The following is a 24,645-nucleotide window of genomic DNA, read 5'->3' as shown; positions in this document are numbered from 1 at the left end:
TCATTCTTACCTATACATGAGATCCATAAGCATTTCAGGATCCTCCTGAAACTCCCTCATCTTCACAGTGTCTGACAAGATGCTGTTGAGGTTTCTTAATAGCTCATCCACCTGAATATCCAGACATAAGTAAGATCATGCTTTTTAGAACATTTAATCAGGCTTGCTCATGGTTTCTGACACTGTGTTTAAGCCTTCACCTGTGAGGGAAGCTGGGTGTTCTGCATCTCGGCATCCTCCTCTGCATAAGCCAGGATGGTGCGGAGGGAGCGCCTTAGATATTCCTCCTGGAAGTCTGATGATTTGCCCACCAGTGAGGCCAGTGACATGGTGACCTGCATCTTCACCCTTGAAAAGTTCTGAGAAGAACGAAAAACACAACAATTAACCATACAATGTGAATTATCCATGGATTCACAACGAATATTTATAGAATTAGGTGCTTTGTCCTTCACTTTCATGTGAAGAACAAAAGTCTGCACTATGTAAATAATAAGCAATGATAAATGAATGAATACAAGCGAAGATCCAACCACATCTGAAAGCAGCCAATTTATTAGAAATAAATTTACTGAATCAGATTCAAAGAAATGGATCACCAATACATCCAAACAAAAGAGGAAACAAGAAAAACATAAACCTTAATCACCACTAAGCTGTCATTTCAAAACATTCTAATCAATGGGAGCAGAACTATGAAATTATGGCAAGGGGGCCTTTCAACTTCATGAAACTGGAGCTCATCGCCAAAGACGAATTGTTAAAATACCAGTGACAGCATGTAGAAAACTGGTAAAGAATTAACGAGGGTTTCATTGGTGTGATGACAATATAGAATTCTTCCTTTGATTATTGAAGAGGGTAAAATATCATGTAGTTTATTTATCAAAATGCATAATTTTGTTCAAAAATCCAGTTAGACTGTTCTATTGTTTTTTTTCTGTTTAATCTTCTACAAGAAACACATTTCTTGGTTGAATGGAAATAATTTCAAATCTACATTTGCTTACAATTAACTTAATTGTAAATAAATGACTGAAACAACAGCCAGTTATGAACCAAACCTATTTAAAACAGTTGGGATAAGAACAAATATCTGTTTTTTTCCCCCCCTTCTCTTTCTTGTTTCCTCCTCTTTCACACTACCTGTCCAAGAACAAGAGCCTGACAAACACCCTTCCATCTTCTGAGCAAATGTGCGAAAGAGACAGTGCCCATGCTTACGAGATGTCCCATCCATCTCCAGCATGACTGGCTAAGCGGGAAATGATCTCCCATTAGCAGAGACATAATCACCCATGGATCATCTCTACGGCCCCATTCTGTTCAACTGAGCATGGAGCCAGGGGCTCACCACTCATCACTGCCCTCTAACTCAGTGTGTGTGTGCGTGTGCAGACGTGTGTTTGCCCTACAATACGGACTTAATGACAGTTTAAGTCAACACATAAAACCTCTTTGTCTTTCTTTTTCTTTTTAGCTTCATCTGACCCTCTTCCCTCTACTTCTGGGTATTATTCTCACTTTTCCAGAACTGGAACTGGATGTGTGTTCCTGGTATTTTCTCATTTTATTGTTATAATCCAAAATTAAACAAAGAAAGGTAAATAAGAGATGAAAAAATAGGTGTCTGTGACAGATGGAGAGCAAAATGTGGGTGGAAAACAGGATCAGACCATAAACAAAGAAAGAGGTAGATGGTAAACATTGTATGGATGACTCATTTGGCTGCTACGCTAATTCAGATCACAGCTCCTTCTGTATACACTGTATAAACAAACATAAACAGGGACATGAAGAAGGGCAAGACTCCCTAGAAAGTGGAGATACTGTAAGTATGTACGTGTGAGCGTGTTCCATAGACAGGCGCCTGACTTTGATTAAAGTGAACAGATTGTAAACACAGGAAATATCGACTGCAGCAGCAGTTATCGAACCGATGAAGAAAATGAAAGAAGATACTCTGTCTTATGCTCGCTACTCCTTTTAGATCTGTCTTTTTCATTTCCCACTATTGCTGTTTCACTTCTGTTACAAACACTCCTCTATCTTCATCAAGATTTTCTTCTCTCTGGGTCCTATGAAATTCCTTCTCTTCCTTCCACATGTGGTACAAACGCGTACACACGCCTATATACCGAAACACACACACACACACACACACATAGAAGGGATGTCATTAGTTAAAGAGGGATAAGAACATGGAGAGACAGACAGTAACATATCTCTCTGCTCTCTACTTAAGAGACACATCCTTCACCAGGAACTTTTTCTTGCACGCTCAAAATAGACATGGAAAAGACATTAAAGCTGAGCAGAGAGGGAGAGCAGATAGGATACAGATCTGAGTGACTCGTTGCTTCAATGGGTCTGAAGCAGGGAGCCATTCTGAAGTCTCACTGGCACAAAACGTACAATGTCTTGCAAAAAGTACTTGTGACATTACAACCACACACTTTGTGTATTATTGGGATTTGAGGTTTTAGACCAACACAACTTAGAACATAAGTATGAAGTAAAAGGAAAAGCACCTACAAAGTGTTTTGGTGACCTTTAAACATTTGAGAAGTTATCAGAGGGACAAGTTAATAGAATCTGGTGTCATAGAATTTAATTTATGGTTCTGTAATTTATGTTTCTACACTTAAAAACACGGGTCTGCAGCCTGCTGCTACACAGCCACAGGTGACTCTTTGGGCCCTTAACACTTGCTTTAATTAATGTCGGCTTAATTTCTTTTTTTAAGAATTTGTGGCACTAGTGGGTTTTATTCATGAATAACTTGATAGGAAGAAGAGCAGAGGGAGAAAGAGGGATATATGCAGTAAATAACTGGGGGTCTGGAATAAACCCAGGGACAGCTGCATCGAGAACTATAGCCTCCATATACCGTGTGTCTGCTCTATCTCTAAGCCACATGGCACCTCTGGCCAAACATTTTAAAGAGCTAAGGAATGAGGTGCTAGAAATTCTAACCCTAGCAGTCTTTTCATGTGATTTTTGCAATTTATACAACAGAATGACTAAGTGCAGAAAATATTTGTCCTTTGGTCACAACTTAAGTGTTTTGCTGATGTAATTTTCACAAATATTCAATGGTGGAAATTGCATTCATTACCATTTTTTAAAGCTTAATTTTTTTTCTTTAGTCTGACAAAAAGAAAATACAGGTAAATAAATAGTTTTTTAAAAGTCCATAAGCTAATTTAGATTAGAGGATATTTATAAATATTTTTTGGGATTGCAAAGGTTGCAGACACCCAATCAAACCAATCTAACAAAGAAAGAATAGATGAAAGAAGCAGTCACAAAGTTCATAGTAACTCTGGAGGAGCCGCAGAGGTCCACAGCTCAGGTAGGGCAGACTGTATGGACAAATTGTTGAGTAAAAGAAATAAGAAATAGCACCTTTCCACAAGCTATACAGAGGATGCAACAAGCATGTGGAAGAAGTTGCTCTGGTCAGTGGAGGCCTGAACAGAACTTTGTGTCATTAGAAAATTATTTGAGTAGTGGAAAAATAACACCGTACAGCACTATGAACACACCATCACTGTAGTAAAACATGGTGGTGGCACAGACATGGAGTAGGGATGTTTATAGTGGTTAATTCCAAAGCATCCCACACGTTTTAGATTTTGATTTGCTAAAATGTATTTAAAAAATACACAATTTCTCTTCCATTTCACAATTACAAACTAGATTATGATAGCCTATCAAATGAAATATGAGTAAAAAATGTTGAGGTATCAGATATTTTAAAAAAGCTCAAGAGGTATGAAAACATTTGAAAGTCGCTGTAAATTAACTTCACAGACTAACTATGAATTAATCTTTGCACAGGGAGACCTTTAAAGCAGGATTTTTACAAAGCTTATGGGATGCTCTGTTGTGTGTGTGTGTATTAACTTACGCTTGCATTACTGTAGCTGTATCTCATGATGAGATAGAGCGTGGCGCATGCCTGGCTCCTGTTCTCATCAACAGGGCTGCTGCAGTACTGAAGCACCTTCTGGCACAGATCTGCACACTGCTCCGCCTCCTCCTCGAACAACAGGTCTCCGAACTGCACGCAAGCAAACCATCAGGTGTGCTCTACAAGGCGGTGTGCTTACATACATCTATAATTCTAGCTTACATCAGCGGTTTGACACCCACACAAACAAATAAGAACATCTAATTTAGACTCAGATAATGTTTGTGTAATGATACCAACCCACACACACGGCATCCTTTTCAGAAAAACAGACCCACACACACGATTATGATAATGCAACTACCTTGACGACAAGTGCTCTCAGTGTGCTGAAGGTGTGACGGAGGAAAGTGGTGCTCTGGTTGCAGGTGAGAGAGTGGAGTAACACCTTCAACACGCCGCCAACAACGCTATCTTTACACTCATTTAACGGCACCGCCTGCACACAGAGCAGATGGAGAAATTAGTCATAAAATGCAGATAGAAACACCTGCGGGTGGAACCCAGTAAATAAACACTGAGAGGACACAACACAACAAACCGACTATGTCATACTGAGATTAAAACATCTGGTGAGTCAGTTACACTGTTATCTATTATCATTTGGAGTGATTGATGGTTTACCCTGATTTACCTTGAGGTTTTCCTTGTACTTTGGTATCATCTTCAAAAAGCTCACCATGACCAGACTCAACACACAAATTTGATCTCTGCCAGTGCAACAAAAACGTAGGCCTAAACTTTAAAATGTTGTACTTTGTGGTAAAATTCCAGGTGAGTGCAGACCGGTGGTGTCAAAACTTTTCGCAGCATGGGCTGAATTTCTAAAGTTGAAAGTACTTGCAGGGCACAAGACATTAATTCCTAAATAAAAATAGAAAAATATTTTTCTAATTACTGTTATATGCTTGTGACAGTATTTGAAAGCCTCGCTCCTGCCACATTTCTAAGGGCTAGAAAGCTTCAGCTAATAGAGGTTTCCTTATAGTACAAACATATCCAGTCAATATTAAGAATAAGGGAAGAGGGACAAAATGGGATTGAATCCAAGCAAATTGCTGTGAACCTTTTTGCCAAAATTATTCCACATTAACAAGTAGGAAGATTTTATCCAAATGTTGATTTTGAGGTTTTTGAAGACGCTTTGAAATAAATTAGGGAAGAAATGACACCCACACCAAAAAACATTTCCATGCCATCACTTGATCTAAAAAACTGGCAAAAGACTTACAAGTGTAATAATTACATATAATTATAGAAAATCTTAACCATAATTTATTTGGTTGGAAAAGCTGAATTTCATGTTAAAAACCTTTAGATCAGCAGTTGTATAACTTGGTTCCTTGTTTTCCTGCCAGTTCAATGTTTCTTTTTATAATTTTGTTTCTCTTCAATTCTTTGAACCTGTGTTTGAAGTAATTTGCCGTAAATTACATTACTTCAGTAAGATGAGTGACAGTCCTAATGTGATTATGAAAAGATCATTTTCCAACCTGTATAATGGTCTCTAAAAGGTCCAGGACTATAAGATTAGCCTCTGTGGCTAAATTCCCACTGATGAGAGCCTCCTGGTCCAACTCTGCTTTTGTTCTGAAAGGCGATAATACAAAGGTTACACAAAAATAAAAAAAATAAACATATTGACTGTAGGAAATAGGGTTGGTAATTAGAGTAAAACCAGAAGTCACATATGGTAATCGTACTTATCCTGTCGATCGTTTGTTTGCCTCCACTGAGTGAGGTCTTTCCTCCAGCGCAGGTTCTCTCTCTGACCCACAGTTCTGTCTATTCCTGTCAGGAATTCAAAAGGTGGTTATGAATAAACAGGAAGAGAAAGTAAGAAGACTGTCAAACAAACTTACCTATGCTTTTTATTCAGTATATGAAGCCGTCCTTGTATGTAAGATGCATATTTATTGCAAACCTACACTGGGCTATCTTAAGTTAAAAAAAAATCTAATTGACAATTCATTAATTGGAAAAAGTAAATAAAATAAAAAATTTATACCTTAATGCTGAAGAGAGTTTGTGTGAAAATTGTTTAGGCTTTGTTCTGCTTTTTTAAAAATATATATAACAAGGCATCAAAGAAATGTTGTATTCCTTAAAATACTTTTTTTTAAAAAAACACAACAACAAAAGTGTTACCTCCAACCCGTTTCATCATTTCTCCACGTGCTCCCATTCCTCTCAGCAGGGCTTCTTCTAGCTGCAGCTTGGCCTGCTGAGATTTCTGTAAAGCCTGTGTGCTCACTTTATCACTGCTCTGCTTACCCTGCAGAAGCACATTAAAAACAAAATCACCAGTTTGAAAGCACAACTCATACCATTTGAATATTTTGTAATAAAAATATATAAATGCAGACAAGAAATTCAAAAAATACAACTAGAATTATTATTTTTTTTGTTTTTAAATAAAAGTTAAGAAAAATTGTTCCGTCTGCGCTATTAAGAAACAAAAAGGCCCATAACTGACCCTGTACTCAAAGCAAGATACACATATAGTGAGGAGCTCCAGCAGTTTATTGAGTTGTGAAGGAGGCATATCCACAGTCCAGCGCTGGATAAGGTTTCTATCAGCATTCTTCATCACCCAGAGGAAACAAACTAGCAGGTGGCGACTGGTGTCTGCAGCCAGGGTGGCAACAGATTTACCTTGCTGGGAACACATGAAGACAGACAGATATAAATTATATTCTTTACAAAATAAAGGAAGACATAAGTTTGATTTATAACGTATTTATATGTCTGAAGAGCCCCCAGGTTGGAGTCTGCAGCAGCACGTGTGTGCATAAACTGAGTTCAGCTTGGGTCATTGGTTGGTTCTGTCTGAGCTGCACTTTCAAAACAAACACGGTGGATAAAGCGTCTGGTTAGCCTCTGGGTGAAATCATACCTTTGTCAATTCATAAGACCATTATGTACCTACGTATTTTAGGTACAAAACTTTTGTCTCTTTCATTTCAGATCTGCAAGGAAACCACTTTATACACATGTAAAAATGTTATATCATGCTAATTTCTGTAGCATTTAAGTATTTACAAAACCTATAGATAACATTTCTTAAAATGCTTAATGAATTGAATTCAAGACAATATTTATGTATTATCATCTGAAATATTTTTAAGTACCACTCCCATTTATTCTGGTTCTAATCCCCATTTCGGTGCTTTATGAGATACAAGTCTATGCATGCATCTTTGGGCATCCCTTTTATAGATAACCCAACTCAAAATCATGCCACACTCCTCTTTCTAAAGGGTCAACCTGAGGTACATCAATAAGTGTATCTAATAGTATATCATTCACAAGCTTCTTTAAACCCCATTGTGAAGTGATTGGTCAGCTCTTTCACTCTGGCGTCAGAGAAGTATGGTTCCTCCCCATCTCAACAGGCCTTTAATCTCCTGCAGATTAATTTAGCTTCATTCGTGTGATGATGAATCACTGCTGTGGATGACTACTGCTGCTTCATTGTGTGGCAGTTTTGATAAATGTAGCCATTAAGCTCCCACTGCCCTATGTGTCCCACCTACAACCCGGTTACTCAAGTCTCTTTTTGTCCAGAGTTGAACTGAGCCAATCCTCTCCAGAACCGACACAGAACACCGTCGCATGTAAGCAAAAACGTGTCACTGTTTATTTGAATATCTACATTACCAATTCTCCTGCAGTGACTAAATGATTCATGAATATTCTGTTTGAAGGCAAGCTGCCTGAATATGAGGAACCAGCGCTCTGGCTGCTGCTCCTCCGGTTTCTGACAACTACCAGGCCATGGGCTCATTCAAGTGAAAACCGCTCTTTCCACAACAGCCTTTCTCGTAACAACATACGGAGGGAACTGATTCATGTTCTGGAGTGGAAGAGAATGGCGGTGCTCAGTTTTGGTGCCTGTGCTGTTGTTGTTGCAGCCACAGCTTGATGGATGTGTTTGTCAAGGAGGATGGCCCTGTTCACTTATATCGGCAATGCCTGGCCATAAACCATCTTCCACAGATGTGCGTGTTTATGTGAATGAGTGATTTTTTATTTTATTTTTTTTTTTTTTGCAGGATGGATGAAGTCCATGTGTGGCTCTGACAGCTAATCAATCAGCATCTGCCCAGCTCACCTGTTGGGAAGCAAAACACTCACAATACAAAACCAGACAAAAGTTTTTAAACCCATTTAAAACTCTACAATTGTCATTCCAATTAGGAGCATAAACTTTACCAGGGATGCCATGGAGATAAGAACGTTACGCCCCAATGTGTTGAAGGGATTCCCAGCAATCGCCATGGCAACAGACTGATTGATAGGCGGCACATTTTCAAGGTCATCCTCGGATTCACCGGTCTTGTTCTTGCTGGCGCGTGTGTCACAAACTGAATGAGACAAACAGGAGCCAGACTTATTCAAGTGAAGCAGAGAGGAGTTACAGCTGTAAGTTCAGCACTGCCATGTCTTAAGTAGACGTAAGACAGACAATGGAGTCCGGCATTAACACATTTATGTCAGGGTGAAGAAAGATGGATGAGCACGGGTATTTAGAAAAATAAAGTTATTTCATTGTGGCTAATTGAGGATTAAAGGCATGAACCTTCCACCTTTTTAAACCTCATTAATGGGAGGTTCCACAGTATCTTCATCACCAACACTTGGAATGTTTTCTTGTCTTTTATCCCAAATACTGAAAAAAACTGTCATCAATCCATGATATGATACTTTTCCACATACCTGTGAAATCCAGGTAGTTGGTCGACTCTATAATAATCCCCACCAGGGGGAGGTAGAGAGCAGAAACCTTGGCCCTGACATCAGTTTTAACACAGCGATCATCCAGATCATGGGAACACAGCAAGCTGTAAATTGCATTGATAGCCTTTCTTTGAACCTTTCCCCTGCAAGCAGAGAAAAAAAGGTCAGTCTGTGTTTTTTACATTTCCTCACATTCCTTACAAACATAAAAAGCATATTTTATGATAGACCTTCACAAAGTAGTGTAATAATTTCGAAAGATAGTGACAGTTTACAACTTTTTGCAGACAAAAATCTGAAAAGTGTGGTATGCTTTTGTTATCAGCATTCTGGTAAAATTATCTTTTGCAACAATTATGGCTAAAAGTAATTTGGGGTGCATCTGAACCAGATTTACACAACTAGTCAGTGGAAATTTTTTCAGAATTATTTTTTACAAAAAGAGCTCAAGCTCAGCCAGAAGAGAAAAGAGTAAACACTCATTCTCAAGTTTATCCACAAATTCTCTACTAAATTGAAGTCTTGACTTTAACTGGGCCACTCAATACAATATGCATCAACTAAATCATTCTACTGTAGCTCTGTTTGTATTTAGGATCACTGTCCTGCTGGAAGCGTTTTGCAACATCTAGTAACTTTTCTCCAAGAATTCCCACACCATAATGATGCCACCACCATGTTTCGTCCTGGGAATTTAAGGAGTTTCCTATGTTAGTTTTTCTGCCACATCGAGTTATAGGCAAAAAGGTTTATATTTCATTTGGTCGTTAGTATGCACTACCCAGCACTGGACAATCATTTAAAATCCAGGGTTTTTTTGTTTTACTGTGACAAAAAGTGAAACATTTCCTCATTTGATGAAGATTCAGAATGCAGCTCTTAAATAAAAAAATCTGAAAGTAGCAAAAAAACAATTGGAAACAATTTGACAGAGTTCCTCCCTACCCTTCTGACTCCATGTCAAGTGCCGCGCTAAGTTCTGTTAAGAGCAGACCGGTGAGGTAATGCTGTTGCTTGAATTCCTGAGACAGATCAAACAACGCCAAGATCCTCTGCTGTTCCTGGTAGGAGCCAGAACTCTGAATGGAAAAAAAAAAAAAAACAATGAAATGAGAGGGAAACAGTCAGAAGCCAGGAGTAGCTACAATTTTTGAAAACATGTTAACTGAATGATCAGATATTGTCTCTACATTCCTCGTTATGATATTTCCAGAATAAAGTAGTCTACAGCTTTGTTACTTTGCATTTACAGCCATGATGTGCTATGCAGAACACGTGCTTTGCTTTAAAATTGCATTAAATTTGATGGCCTTAGATACAAATTCGAAATCTTCCACTCTAGTGGGCACACCTGTGAAGAAATAGATGGACAGGGAGAGGCGGGCGCAGAAGCCGGGCTGCTGAAAAAGAGGTTCAGGTTGAGGTAGTGCTCATGGCTGCAGAGGATTCGCAGGAACTCCAGGCGCATGCTGATCAAAGTTGGCATTGAAACACTCTTAGCGGACATCTACAAGTGAAAAAAAAAGAAGAGAAATGGTCAATATTACCTTCAAGGCATGTTATTTTATACAAAATTGTATATATTAAATCTAAAATGATGCTTCTGCTTGAGTCTGATAGCGGCTTCACCTGGTTGCAGTAGTTTCTCACAAGCTGGAAAACAAACCCTCGGTCCATGAGGGACAGCAGGTCGTAGAGGAAGAAGGCCAGACTGATGTTGATTTTCTCTGCTTGCTCTACCTCCTGAAACAACAGTCAACAAACAGCAATCAGTAAGCTCCACTGACCGGATCTCGACAAGCATCTAGCTGAGCAAGCCAAGCTTTTGTTACCACAGAGACAAATTTAATTAGCACTTGCAGCTCCCTGTTGTTTAGAGGACACAGAGAAGATGAACACTCAAACAGCCCAACTCAAGAGATCAGAAGGTGTGGAGGGGATCCTCTATTAAACAGCTTTGGGACTCGAGTTGAGGGAATCTGCTTCAGTTAGCTCAGCTGATAAATGTCTTTATATTTTGTCACCTTTTGTTGTTTGACAAGGATTGTGCAAATCTCTGCTGTGACCACAGAGACGATGGTGGTGACGTCATCTTTGAATCTGTCAGAGAAGCGGCTCCTTCGGGGGACAGTGTACCTGTCTAGCTGAGACACATGCTGAGCCATGCTTTTCACCTGTTTACACAAGCCACACAGGAAACAAACAGGAATCACACATCAGGAAAACATGGACAGAAAAAAAAAGCCAAACACATGCAGCAACCACACAGTCAGTATACGGAAATTGGTTGATGCCATGGAGATATTAAGATGCATATCGTTAAACGTTAGAATTGTCTTATTTTAGTTTCCCATTTTTAGCGGAGTAGAAACACCTTAATTTTGATGAAAAATAAACACTGAAGCCATTTTATAAAGAAGAGGCTTTAAACTCTCCTGTTATCAGAGGCAAACCCACCAAAAATGTCGTCCTATTCATATTATAGTATGTACAATTATACGTGCTATAATATAAATATGATATTAAATAATATACAGATTTTAACAATACCTGTAATAAACTATAGTGCATATTTGTGGTTTCACCTATACGCTGACTTTTATAGCATGTGTAGTCACAACAGAAAATTCGTTTATTTCTGAATTTTAAGCTGCAAGTCATACACCAATTTCAATGTTACTAGTGTACAGGAATATTTTCTTGTCTTTGCCATTAGAATTTATTGGGCATCTGTATGAGCAATACAAAACTCTTTTCTACACAAAAGATTTTTCCTTTCCTTTTTCCTTTGCTCCATGTCCCCCCTCCCAGGCTGTGCAATCCTAAAACCGTAAAAACGGCAACTGTTGGTATCAACAGTAACGTCAATGTTTTATTTGAATCCTTTTGATTTTTTAACCCTAATTATTACCAATATGTAAAGTCATATGTTTATTTAACTTTTTTGCCTTGTAAGTTAAATTCAAACATGGAGTTGTAAAAAATATTAAAAATTTGACACTGACCAATAGTTCAAAGAAGAACCAGGCATATTTGTAAGCGTTTTCTCTGCAGACGCCAGTGCTGACAACCATCTGCAGAGCCAGCTCCTCGTGAAATTGCTGTAATAGAGAAAATAAAATGTAGTGAAAAATAGTGCATCTACAGTTTCACTGAACTCTGACCAACCACAATGTCCTCAACGTTACACTCCCACCTTGTGGCTAACAGAGGATACTGGATGGTGAATTTTCCAGACTGTAGGTGTTCGTTTTGGTTTTCCATACATTTCCTCTGTATGTGTACAGAGTATAACTTAAATCTGTTATTTCCTAAAAGAGTCAAGTCCTCTTGTCCAACACAAAGAATGCAGTCATATTTTAACTACCACATAATTGTTGATAATAGTAACGTATTGCAAGAAGAAGAAATGAGTCCTCAGATGACCAGTAGCTGCTGTTTGAACTCTCTGTATAGTATCCTATCCTTATTCTATTGTCCCCAAAAACAATTCTCTCTTCTGCTAATTCTCTAAATAAACCAACCGTATAAGAAATGAACATGTATATCACACTAGATTTTATGCTTTGCAGCCTTTCTGTTCTTTCTAGTCGGTACCTTTCTGTTGGAGGGCCTTGTGCTTCCTGCAGAGTTCGGATAGTTGCTGGTTTCCACATAGGTGGATACGCGGCTGCCCGGGTAGTTGAGGCCCTGCAGGCAAAATGTTCCATCAAACTATGATTGATGTTTTCAGGCTGAAGAGTAAATTCTGTATAAACTGAAAAGTTGGGGTGTTTACAGACAGAACCAGATATTTACATACACTTTGTCAAACATGCATAAGATTTTCTTTCCTCCAACTGTTTCACATTAAATCAGGTCAGAGATTACCAAGAATATTTATGCCACAATTTGAGTGTAAGGCTGTAAACATCCATTTTCTTTGTGTGACATCATAGAAAACCCTTAAGGAAATCAGCAAAGATAACATGAAGATAACGGTGGACCCCCACAAGCTCGGTTCATCCTTTCCAGAAAATGCAACATTCATCTGTATTAAGTCTGACCATTCTGTGTCTGATCTCTTAGACACTGAATGGGTTCTGTGTCTAAGAGACGCAAAAGCAACAGACCTTGTGAAGATGCTGGCTAAAGCTAATGCAGGACAGTGTCATTATCCACAGTACTGACATGTACTGTAATTCACCCAGCATGCAAGACGTCACTTTTCCACAAACGAAATACTTAGCAAATTGAATACTTTTGTTAATCCCATCTGACAAAAACAGGAAGAGTTTCGTATGACTATTAAAAAGTGAGGAAAAAAGTTCAAGGGTCTTTTTATGACATATGTAAACATCTCATCTAAACTGTACAAGCCATACTCTGTGATTCTTTATATCTGTCTAACAATCAGGTAAAAGATATACATTCAGTGAAAACTGAGATAGATCTCTTCAAAATCCATCTGGTTTGGTCAAATTAATCATTACCTTTGCAGAGAGAATGTCTTTGATCTCTGCATCTTCATCAGAAGCTTGCTGAGCAGGAATGTCGGGGTTGCTGCTGCTGCGGATCCGGGACTGGAGGAGCATGCTGCCGACTCTGGCGGCCGTAGCCGGACCTATGGTCATGTAACGGCTGTCTGATGATGGAGCTGAACCTGCTGGACCTGAGGGCAAGGTCCCAAAAAAAACATACAAATAAAAAATCTGGAGATTTTGGCAGTAAATACACTTCAGTGACTGAAATGATGAGGACATTACCGGCATTCTGTGTGTCTCGGGGGGGATCAGGAAGACGAAAGACCCAGTAAAGGTAGGTTGCTAAGAGGATATTTCTTCCCAGCTGGTCCCTGAATAGTTCCTGGCTGTTATGAAGGCTGTTGACAATAGACACCACCGACTCAAAGGCTATTTGGGCCAGATTGGCTAAAAAAAAGGGGGACATGTGCACAAATATGCACATAGATATGGTTAGAAATTTAAAATCAGAAAATATAAGTAAAAAGATAAAACAATTTTGTTATACTATGACAAAAATATGAGAAACATCTTATTTTAAGTGGCATCTCACCAGTTTGGCCAGCTATGACCATGGGCTGCATGATGAGGGTGAAAAGTTTATCCAGTATCCGGTGGAGGAAGAGCACCAGAGGCTCTAAATTAGAGGAGGACAGAGATATGATGCTGAGCTTCAGCTCGTGCTCCAGTTTGTTCTCGGGAATCTTCTCGTCCTTGATCCGCACAGGGAATGTAGTTCCACCTTCCAGCGCATGACACAGGGTGAAGAAACGCTCCAAGTGATTGTCCTGGTGCAGTAAAGGGATGATTGTTTCAGAGAAGTCACAATAAAAGAATGCAGAAAGGCATATTAGAAAGCAAAAACAGGTTGTAATTGAAGATGATCTATCTGGTCTGTGAAACAAGTAAAACTTTGAAATTTGTATTTACTTGAGGGTGAACAGACGATACAGTTTGGACCTCAAGGTTGAAAAGCCCTTTGTGGCTCTCCATCCACTTGACCGGAGGGACCTGGGGTGGAAGTTTCTACAAGGAACACGGCAGAAATTTTTTTTATTTCAGTCTGCAAAAACATTCTTAATGTGCAATTTTTAAATAGATATGCATTATATCCACCAAAGTTTTTTTTTATTAGAAACACCTTTAAATTGATATTTAACTCCATCAAGTTAAATATCAATTTAACTCAAGTTTATTGACTTGTTGAAAGTCAATAAACTCAAAAGTAAATGTGCTAGTGCCTGAAATGATGCATTTTTGCCAGCTTTATCATAATAAATTCCACCAAGATTGTGGCTGCGACATGACAACATGTGAAAAAGTTCAAGTGGTATGACTACATTTGCAGTTCACATATTTAACTGTGTGTACCTCTGGAGTGTGTAGCGAGTAGTTGACAGGAAGTCGGTCCAGCACGATGGGCAGACAAAACTGTCCAGTCTGCAGCCGGTCGCAGCTCAGGATGGGCAACCACTGCACCAAAGGCAAACACCAGATTCATTAGATCAGCAAAGTTGAAGACTGAAGACTTCAAGACTGAAGCGAGGAGTGTTATCAGAGAAAAGCTAAATCTCACAGAGTATCCAATGAGGGTCTCGCAGTTGCCGCTCTGGTTCTGTTTCTGTTGGCAACTGATGTGGTAGAAAGTGAACAGCAAGTGATGCCTCTCCGTCAGGCGGGCTGGAAGGGAAAGCTTCACCTCTTCATAGAAGTCTGGAGACCTGAGAAAGACAATAAAACAAGAGAAAGCACAAAAGAAAAGAAGATGAGAATGCAGGGTAAGAGACATGAAATCCACAAATACTTACATGATAAAAAGATTTATCAAAGTAGAAGTATTAAAAGAAAGTAGGGCGAAGTGAGGGGAGAAGTGAGGACGGAGACTGAAGTCCTTTGAAAAGAATATTATAAAACAATGAAAAAATAGAAGCAGAGGATTACTAAAAGGGGAAGATGTTACAAAATAAACAACTGAGAAATAAATATGCTTTATGGACTAAATATTTCAAAACATACATGCTGATGAACTACAGTAGCAAATCTCCCAAATTTTAAGTTTTAATAATTTATTTATTTATTCATTCATACTTGCATGTATATTTTTTACATATCACAGCAAAGCCTGACATTTAAGGAATCAGGGTTATATGCAATAACATGTACTTGCTTGTTATGGTATGTAACAGGCGTGTAAACTTCTTGTAACAACTCGGGACTGCTGGATTTCCCAAAAATAACCTAAAAATAAAAAGGAACATAAAAAGGAATAAAAACATGAATGCATTTCACAATATGTCAACTTTCAACGTGTTTAATGATTTTAAACCGTTACACTCACAGGCAGAACACAACTGGGGTCCTCTCCACTCATAAACTGGATTTTGATGGTGATATTTCTTGCTGATGTGAGCCTGTTGACAAAGTTCAGTCTCTGAGGGTAGACAAAGAGCAGGTTCCTACAGAGAAACAGAGAAAATGAGGATGAGACCTCCTGGTTATAACATAAGAAAAGAATCCAAAGAAATATGCGAGTGAAAGAAAGCAATTACAAAAAAAAAATCACTAGATGGCGCTCCTGTAGCAAATATATCTTAGCTATCTGGTGGTAAGTTGATGAAAATCTCTCCTGGCCTCTCATGGTTGGCTAACACCACGGCTGTTATTAAGAAGGCAATGCAATATTTGCACTTCCTGAGATTGCGCAAGAAGGAAAACATCGACCAGAAGCTGCTGATAACCTTCTGTCGGTCCTCCATAGAGATCGTCCTAACCTATTGTGCCTTGGAAGAGACAGCAATCAAGAAAGAGCAAAAGATCATGGGCTGCAGTCTCTCTTCTCTAAAATGCAATTAGAGTCTTCACTGCCTCAGCACAGCAAAGCATGTTAACAAAACAGCACTTTTTTATTCTTTTACTTTTAGCAGATACAGAGCCAAACAGCACTTTGATGTAGCCTTTGAATTTTGTTGTACTTCCGACAAAATTTGTTGTATACAATTATGTTAAATGCTTTCTATTTTAACAGACGCCAAACACACCTGTAAATGTTGTGAGGGACATATACTTCACTGGAGGGAAACTCCAACACCTCTTTGACGGGACGGATGTTTTTCTCAGCCACGGGTATGAGTGGGATGAGTTCGGTGGACAAGCAGGCCTGCGGCGTGTCGTGGATGGGAGACATGTCCAATTTAATGCAACCTGGAAGACATGATCATTTACAGTTTGCTTATACGGCACATTAAATACTGCATTAGCCAAGAAACAGACACCCAATAATTAGAAAGGGAGAGGGGAAAAAAACACTCCTTCAGTGAAATGCACTTTCTGGCCATGAATGATATCAGATCAATACCTCTATTTTAGAAAAAAAACTTTTTAATCAGTTTGATGCCAGTGTGACTGGCATTAAATTGGAGAACTGTTAGCTGCATTATTCCTCTTTACTCTGTGAAAAAAGAAAAGCTGCTGCATGAGATTCAGTAAACAGATCAAATAGTTAAACGCAATGAGGAAAAAACCTGGTATTGTCTTGATCCTTCTTTGTGGAGTTGAGGATTTCTTAATATCAGCTAAGAATTTCAACAAATCCTCATCACTAAGACGATCCCCTTCCTGAAACATAAACACACACAATGTTAGTTTTACAAATTTACATAAATGGCAAAAGTGAAAAGGTCTAAAATTAATTAATATACAAAAGGTGCAACTACAAAACAGAAACGTTAAAAGAGCTTTATGCATTTATATGTATTTTTCTTTTCATAATAGGCCGCAGGGACAAGCTGGTACACGTCCTCGTCTTTGCGACATTTATCTTGCTGAGTTTAGCTTTAAAAGGAAACAAAGCTTGATTTCTGTGTTTGGTTGCCTAACCTGTTTGAAAATCGTAGTGATAGTGATAGTTGCAGGTTTGAAAGTGTGAACGTTGTAACAAGCTTCTTCGATGCTAGTGAAACGCTCTGAGTTCCTCCTGGGGAGCTGCGTTTTCCGGTCCATGCTGCTGGATTTACCTTCAGGAAAGAAAAAAAATAAAGATTGAATAAATATAAACTCAGTGAATAATGAATGCATTAAGACAGATTTTTGAAAGAAACTATTTTTTTTTTTACAATATGTGGAAACACTTTACAATATTGCCAGAGAACAAGTGACTGCAATTAGCTGAAAAGTTGACATGCGGGAGATGACTTGTTGAGAAATTATGATATCACTTATGAATATCCAGACATACTAATTTCGAAAAGGGTCTAAAGCCCTAGACAGTTTTATAGACAATTACTTTTGTTAGAAGATCACTGCCATTCCCTTTCCATCTTGGCTTTGCACTAATTCCCACATCTCACCAGTTCCTGTGCTGGTCTTCGCTGTTTTGTTTTTTTATCTTTTTTTAAGACACAACTTTCAGAAATCTTTTTGGTCTGACATTTCTTCCCTCTAGTCCATTCTCCTGCTTTTTTATTTCAGCAATATACTGATACTGTCGATAGGAAGGATTTGACAGGACATCTATGCTCATTTAAAATTCTCATTTGAAAAATGTGTTTCTTACGTGAAATATGTAAATATACTGTGAAGGACGCATTAAGAAGTTGTGCCCAAGATTAGTTTGTACTCATTTAGAATAAAACATAATCTGGATCTTCTGGTAAAGCTCCAAAATATGATGAAAAACCACATGCAGAAAATTACTCTAAGCAGGAGCAGGTTCTTCTGTGGACAAACTCGTACACACCTCCTTTTAGGCTGTCGGAATCTGTGACATCGCGGTCTGAGGCAGCCGTTTGAGAGATGACCTCCATGATGTTAACTGTTGCCCAAGCAAAAGGCATGCGATAGCGGCCCAGCCTCTGGCAGAAAGCCTCTGCCTGGCTCTTCAGTTTCTCAAGTTTGTCTCTGTTCTGAAATAAAGAAAGAAAGCCACAAATCTTTACTTTCATTTTAGAGTTAAATAACAAACCCACAAGAATCATTGGTTTTACCAGGGGAAGAAAGAAACAGGCCAGCTTATTTCTGTGAAGTGAGTCTGGTGACACAACAAACAGATTGCTCTGCTACTTTACCTTTGTAGAGTCACTCTCCCGCATTGTTAAATAGGGGTCAGCACAGTCACTAATCTCTCCTTGCTGGAGGACCTTCTCAATCTGAAACACAGACAGGAAGTACACAAGTAATCAGAGAAGCTTGCAACATTTAAGCCCCTCTAAAAAATCTATATCTTGCTGGGAAAGGTTCACAATGCACTGAATTACAGGGTGCGCAGTATATTTTAGATTTCAACTATGGGGTTTCTTTAAAACCAGGAACCTCTGCTGTTTTCCACATGATTGTCATAGGACATCGGTTTTTATTCTTACCTTGATGACCAGGTATATATCAGGGGACGGGTAAGTGACAGAGAAGATGGCAGATCTAGCCAGGGTGGAGTGATCCACATGTGGAGTGTGAGGTTTCAAGAAGTTTCTAAACTGCTCTGAGTTGAGATCACAGTAGAAGTTCTCTGATATCTGGATGATAAAATGAAAGAAACATAGATTTTTTTTAAAGAGAAGAGTAGTATATTAGACAAGCAGCAGTCTCAATAAATTGATCAAAAAGCATTGCTGACTCAGCACTCAGCAATTTCTCATCTCCCTTTTTTATTACAGCCTGCAGGCAGAAAGAAAATGTTCTGATCTGACCAAACCTGCTGCGTGTCATGTGATCCTATTTACTGCAGGGCTTTTAACCTCTGTCCATAATACTGCACATACCTCTGCTGCACTGACCAGAGCAGCACACACTCAAACAAAGCAAATCTGCCGTGTTTTGGTAGCTGGAAATCATCAAGACTAACTTTGATCGGGTTGCATGCTTAGATAAGTATTTTGCCAAAGTCTTTTTGTCTAATCTAGTTTATCTATCACAAAACACCTCATAACATATTGACTGGTTTTACTGCAAATGTTTGTTTTTTTCTTCTTCATGGCAAATATGCCTTCTTGCAAGACATCCATCCATTTTTATATGCAGGATCACCCACAGAGCTGGTGCCTATCTTCAGCCGTCATTGAGTGAGTGGCAGGAAAGAAACCAAAAGAAAACATGGAAACTCAACAATTAGATGGACCTCTATAGGTAATTAGTTGCACTGTATTTTATTTCAGGTTATCAGACTAACTGTAATGAATAAATTGCATGCTATACTTTTCTTACTTTACTTTTGAAACATTTTAAAAAACTATTCATCTTTTGCTAATATGAGCCAACTGACTTCTACAGTTAGACATGCATCACTCACTCACTAAAAGTAAAGGCCCAGGGTTCACTTTGTTCATATTCAGAGAGAATCATTATTGCAAATCACCATTAAACTGTGATAAAATGACACATGGAATGTAATAACCCCTCTTCAATGTGACATTGTTTCTGATCACAGAGTCCGCCTTGCACCAACAAGCTTTGCATTGTCAGACGAAGAACATCTGGTGCTTTAGAATTAGCATCTGCGTGGCACGTTCCTCTTCTAACCGCTTCAATCAAAACAAATCTTTGTGAAAACTGCTGGGGAAAAAAAGAATTTACCATGCCTGCTAATATATTTTTTATGCATAAACTGCATGAGTCTGACCTTATACTGCTGACTACAGAGGAATGTTCTTAAGGAATGATATATCTTGGTAAACTTTATTACAAAATAACAAAGGTCATCATTCATAATAGGGAATACTTGTAAAGAATCAATTTCTTTCTTGCTGTAAAAATAAGCTAATTTGCTTGCATGCCTAATGTAAAACCTCTGTCTGTTTTACATCTGCACATTTTAAATCCTAAGTAGGCCGCTTGTTGGGCCAAAGCCTGCCTCTGTGCTCTAAGAAGGACATTTTTTAATAACCCAGAGTATTAAGTGGAATTTTATGAACATCTGCTGCAGATTTCACAAACGTAAAACAGCCTGAGAGGTGCATGAAAAAAAACACAACACAAGCAACAACCTATTTTTAACCGCAACACTGAAAACAGAGTAAAACAGGCTAAACAAGCACACAGAGGAGAGCTTCACAAATATATAGAGGAAAAAATGGGAAGATCTTAAAGATAAGTAGGTCAAAAGTGATTAGTTTGTAGTTTCAACTGTAATCACCTCTGACAAAACAAGAGCGACAGTTTCCTCAACATGCAGATAGAGACGTGCTTCATGACGTTTCAGCCTTTATTTTTACTCATAGCAATAGACAGGAAGTTGTTTCACTGCCACAAAGATACACCATCAGAATAGCAACTTCACATTATTTGCAATCATTTTTTTAACTTAATATGCTCTCCAGACTTATTGGCGTTCCTGGTAAAGGTGAATTTAAAAAGCCTAGAAAGAAAATCAGCTTTTTTTAACTATCATTTTGAAAACCAACTTTCAATATAATTTATTTAAGGTGAGAGGGTATTGCCACATTTGTTGGGACCCCTAAAATTTCCTCTGTCTCCAATTTTGATTTAACACCTTTATTTCCTAAAGTCAATCAGAGTGTCACATAGTCTAAATACCAGCTGTCAACATGTCAACCGATTATTTGAGAGACCTACCAGGAAAGATCCCGCTCTGTAGGACAGAAACACAAACATAAACAGGCTGCATCTGCTAAACACTGCTGTCTGTTTAAATGTAATTGCTCACTTTGGTTCGATGAGACCAAGTTAAAACTTTTCAGAAACAAATACTTAGCAATTTGAATGATGAGTATATAGCTACTGTTAAGTACGGTGTGGAATCTGTAGGGTGGGTCTCGTTTTTTTCCCAAATGTTCTTTGACATACAATTCTAACAGGAATTGCATACAACAGCAATAAAACATTAACTTGTTCTCAGGCTTTTTTCTAATCTTTGCCAGGAGGTGGGCAATAAGAAGCTTTTATTTGGTGCATCATCCAGAAATATAAGCTAATAAATCTCCTTCTGTGGTGGTAATTTTCAGTTCTTCTCTTCCACCCATTAGAGTATCATCAAGCTGTTAATCTTGCAAAGCAGCACAAAAACCATGAGAGCAGTACGGCAGAAGGTCAATAGAACAGTCTCATTTTAGAGGTCAATATGCTCATAATTTTTCCGTTCCTTTCCCTCCCAAAAAATATTCACTTGTGTAAATCCAGACGTCTCTTAAGCTATTCATTTACAAGTAGTCATTCATTTTAAAGCTAAATACTTGATATTGTCTCTGTTCAGATAACTGGAAGCAATTCATTGCTGCCAATTGCCATACAAAATGGTTTCCTTTTATAAGCAACAGCTTATATATTTTTTCCTATATGTCGTATTGAGCATTAAGTTTTCTAATTTAGTTTATCTACAGAATATTACATAAAGTATGCTCATGTAATATTTGGTGTTTACTTCTGTTTTTAATACATATTTATGCAGTAAAACTGACTTCAGATGTAAAAGATTTGCTTTGTGGTATTTCCCTATGCAAATTTAAAGAGGTTGTGTGAAAACCAGTGTTATTAGGCCAAAGTGGAACAGCACAAGTTCAAATCAACAAAGATGAAAAATATCCTAAAAAAAATCTAATTCTCACAAGGTAAACTGCTCTGGTTTGGCATTTTCCACTTTACACAGAAAGAGAAAGTTTATGTGAGAGACCAATGCAATGCAGTGCATAATTGTGAAGTGCAAGAAAAAACTTTCAAATAAAAACCCTGAACATTTTGACACACATCTGCATTCGCTACCTTGAATCAATACTTTGTAGAACCACCTTTGCTGCAACTCTTGCTGCAGATCTTTCAGGATATCTCTATCAGTTTCGCTCTTCTCGAGACTTAAACTTGTTTTTCCCTATTCTGTCATACAAAGTAGCTCAAACTGAGACAAACTGGATGGAAAAGTGAGACCTCCTCCCAAGTCCTACATCTTTACAAACATTTGAAGGATATAGCTGACTGACTATCCCTAGCATTAGAATTAATGTGAGGAAATACCATTGTGCATATGTAGACATGAGAACACTGGGACACACCCGGCAGACTAGTACTACTTAATAAGAGTAGCTACTCTGCAAAAATAATGAGTTTCCTTACCTTTTTTTTCTCTTTCAGGTCATATAAGGCCATGGTGGCAAAAATGGGCTCAATGTCAATTTCAAACCTTGAAGTGGATGAAGAAGAGGAAATATGCAAATTAAGTATGGCCAATGAGTGGAACTCTGTTTTTACAGTTGAGCTCAGAATATATTTTCTTCCTGTAAACGGCAGTCATGACAGGAAGGAACCAATTGTCCCGACACTAAATGATGACATGCTGAACTGAGGGATCAAAAAAAGGGGGTCAGATAGTATGATGCCAAACCACTGCAATTTGAGAAATTAACCCAGACATTTGGCAGCTGTATGGGCTGCACAGGGACAGGCATTATGAAAAGTGTAAGGCAGAAAAATGTGAGTGGTCTGCGTGTTTATGTGTGTGTGTAAGACAGAGAAAAATTCACTAGGTAGAGAGAGGAATACAGACTTTTTAGGGAGGAACCCCTCCACAGAGCAGTCCTCCACCCTGATGTATTGCTTTGTCTGTCAATGAATTCCTTTTTATTAATCTACTTAGACTCATAAATAACAATCAGATGTTAAATCCATCAGTACCTTATTTGCTATATAAAACAGAAAAGTTTACTTTCATACATAATAGGGTGCTTGGAGATTTTCACTTTAAAACAAGCAACTGCTGGCTCTTTGCCCACCGTGTACAATGAACAGAAAGCAGCTGATGAAATGATAGAACAATTCTCCCTCCCACAGTATAATGAAAATGTATGACATACTTCATGGCCTGGCATCGAATCAAGATGCGTTCTCCAGTGTGTTCTTTGGGGCAGTCGGGAATGGGCCGGATTTCCACCGCATCGTCCTAGAACAAAAACAAAAAGAAGCAAAAAATGAAAAGCAGATGTAGATGGGCCGGGAGAAAATTTATATTTTCAGAAAAATGTTTTTGCACAACGCAAGTGACGATTTTCCTAAATATTTGAGATTCTGCAAATGTGGAAACTAAAACTAAGCTCAAATCTGCTTAGAGTTAAGGTCAACGTTCAACATTTATATTAAAAGTTGCATACGTTTCCATAAATAAAACCTTGATTAATTGCTTTAGTTGGTTTAAATATGTGAATTATGCATATTTAAATAGCTAAATAGTGAATACTTTACCTCATCAGGTGGCGGGTAAAGCGCAAACACCTCAGGATGTCTTTTTGCATGCCGCGCCTCCTGGTGCAAGCGATCCAGCTCCTCATGGCTGCTGAAGGCCAGCAGTCCTTCGACCCTCTGGTCCGGAGCCAGGCTTCGCAAATTAAAATCACACGAGGTCAGTGTGCGGTCGGAGTCGTCGCTCAGCCCTGCTAGAGTTGGAGACTTGACCTGAGGCAAAGATGGAGGAGGACACGTTAGCGTGATGGTGTGGTCCAGGTGGGAGCAGCAGAATCACATTCATGTGACAGGAATGAAAATACTTGAGAGAAAAATTATGGATGAATAAAAGATGACCATCTTTTATGTAAAGTGCCTTGAGGCAATATTTATTGTGAATTGGCGCTATATAAATAAATTGAATGAAACTGAAATGTTACATTGTTGACATAAAAAGTACTAGTGGCTCAATTCTGTGTTTAGTGTCATTTCTTTTCTGAATGAAGTCATTGTCAAAGCTACTGCTCTCTTTCAATCCATCTTCTTTTCTTTTCCTACCTGTAGAAAATGCTCATAGGCCAGCGCTTGTGTTTAGCTGCATTTTCCGTGGCTATCTATAGATCTCCATTACTATGATTAACTTTATAAGTGCATATGTGTACAAATGCAAGAAAGTGGCCTCTCAGTAAAATAAATTAAGAACCACTGTTATAAAATAAGTGAAAATAAGCTAGTTGTCTCTAGTGTTATCTCCAGGACACACAGGAGGTATGTAGTCAATTTGTCCTGAGCAGCACAGAGTACAGAACTGATCTGTTCATTTATTTCTGGAGTTGATGATTATTTGATAACCAGAACACTGCAAGCAACACATCTGGACTGAAGAAAGCATCAGGAACTTCCACTAATCAAGTGAATTTCCTTTTGTGATATACAGATATGTTCGGAGGCCCTTTAGGATCATCTTTGATCATGTCTGAATAATAAACCCATTTGCAGTATCAAATTACTTCCAGATTGGTTGAAGCCATCTTAAAATAATACAGCCTTCCTAAAAGGTTCAATCATAGCTAGGTCATTTCCTAAACTGTGTTTACACAAGAGCTCTTTGGAGCAACCCCAGGATTTCAACACCAGAAGACGGTGTGTTGAGACAAGGCCAAGTTTATAGATTACATTTTCAAAAGCCTGAGTTGAAAAAAGACAATCTATCTTTTTTTGACAGTTTCTTTGCAGATGTACATGCAAAGTAAAGAAATTCATTCATTCATC

General features: G+C 38.4%; 1 protein-coding gene across 2 annotated transcripts in view; it reads right to left on the bottom strand.

Moving 5' to 3' along the window:
• dock8 (dedicator of cytokinesis 8) overlaps window positions 1–24,645 on the bottom strand; it is a 63,235-nt gene that overhangs the window by 14,795 nt on the left and 23,795 nt on the right. For both annotated transcript variants that reach the window (XM_028033453.1, XM_028033454.1), the window contains 33 exons: window positions 23,395–23,604; window positions 23,010–23,095; window positions 22,273–22,339; window positions 18,576–18,725; window positions 18,282–18,362; window positions 17,954–18,119; window positions 17,095–17,231; window positions 16,740–16,833; window positions 16,257–16,419; window positions 15,557–15,674; window positions 15,386–15,456; window positions 14,795–14,939; window positions 14,590–14,691; window positions 14,149–14,244; window positions 13,772–14,006; window positions 13,462–13,626; window positions 13,189–13,367; window positions 12,314–12,406; window positions 11,722–11,817; window positions 10,741–10,890; window positions 10,346–10,459; window positions 10,068–10,223; window positions 9,662–9,795; window positions 8,696–8,859; window positions 8,192–8,343; window positions 6,453–6,635; window positions 6,125–6,251; window positions 5,680–5,767; window positions 5,470–5,566; window positions 4,281–4,415; window positions 3,914–4,066; window positions 201–359; window positions 11–111 (listed from right to left, as the gene is read on the bottom strand). In XM_028033453.1, coding sequence (XP_027889254.1) covers window positions 11–111; window positions 201–359; window positions 3,914–4,066; window positions 4,281–4,415; window positions 5,470–5,566; window positions 5,680–5,767; window positions 6,125–6,251; window positions 6,453–6,635; window positions 8,192–8,343; window positions 8,696–8,859; window positions 9,662–9,795; window positions 10,068–10,223; window positions 10,346–10,459; window positions 10,741–10,890; window positions 11,722–11,817; window positions 12,314–12,406; window positions 13,189–13,367; window positions 13,462–13,626; window positions 13,772–14,006; window positions 14,149–14,244; window positions 14,590–14,691; window positions 14,795–14,939; window positions 15,386–15,456; window positions 15,557–15,674; window positions 16,257–16,419; window positions 16,740–16,833; window positions 17,095–17,231; window positions 17,954–18,119; window positions 18,282–18,362; window positions 18,576–18,725; window positions 22,273–22,339; window positions 23,010–23,095; window positions 23,395–23,604 — 4,367 coding nt within the window. The remainder of the gene's footprint in view (window positions 1–10; window positions 112–200; window positions 360–3,913; window positions 4,067–4,280; window positions 4,416–5,469; window positions 5,567–5,679; window positions 5,768–6,124; window positions 6,252–6,452; window positions 6,636–8,191; window positions 8,344–8,695; window positions 8,860–9,661; window positions 9,796–10,067; window positions 10,224–10,345; window positions 10,460–10,740; window positions 10,891–11,721; window positions 11,818–12,313; window positions 12,407–13,188; window positions 13,368–13,461; window positions 13,627–13,771; window positions 14,007–14,148; window positions 14,245–14,589; window positions 14,692–14,794; window positions 14,940–15,385; window positions 15,457–15,556; window positions 15,675–16,256; window positions 16,420–16,739; window positions 16,834–17,094; window positions 17,232–17,953; window positions 18,120–18,281; window positions 18,363–18,575; window positions 18,726–22,272; window positions 22,340–23,009; window positions 23,096–23,394; window positions 23,605–24,645) is intronic.

Source organism: Xiphophorus couchianus, chromosome 12 (assembly GCF_001444195.1).
Source record: "Xiphophorus couchianus chromosome 12, X_couchianus-1.0, whole genome shotgun sequence".
Classification (NCBI taxonomy): Eukaryota; Metazoa; Chordata; class Actinopteri; order Cyprinodontiformes; family Poeciliidae; genus Xiphophorus; species Xiphophorus couchianus.
Note: the sequence above shows the minus strand (reverse complement) of the source record. Positions and strands in the feature narration are given on the sequence as shown.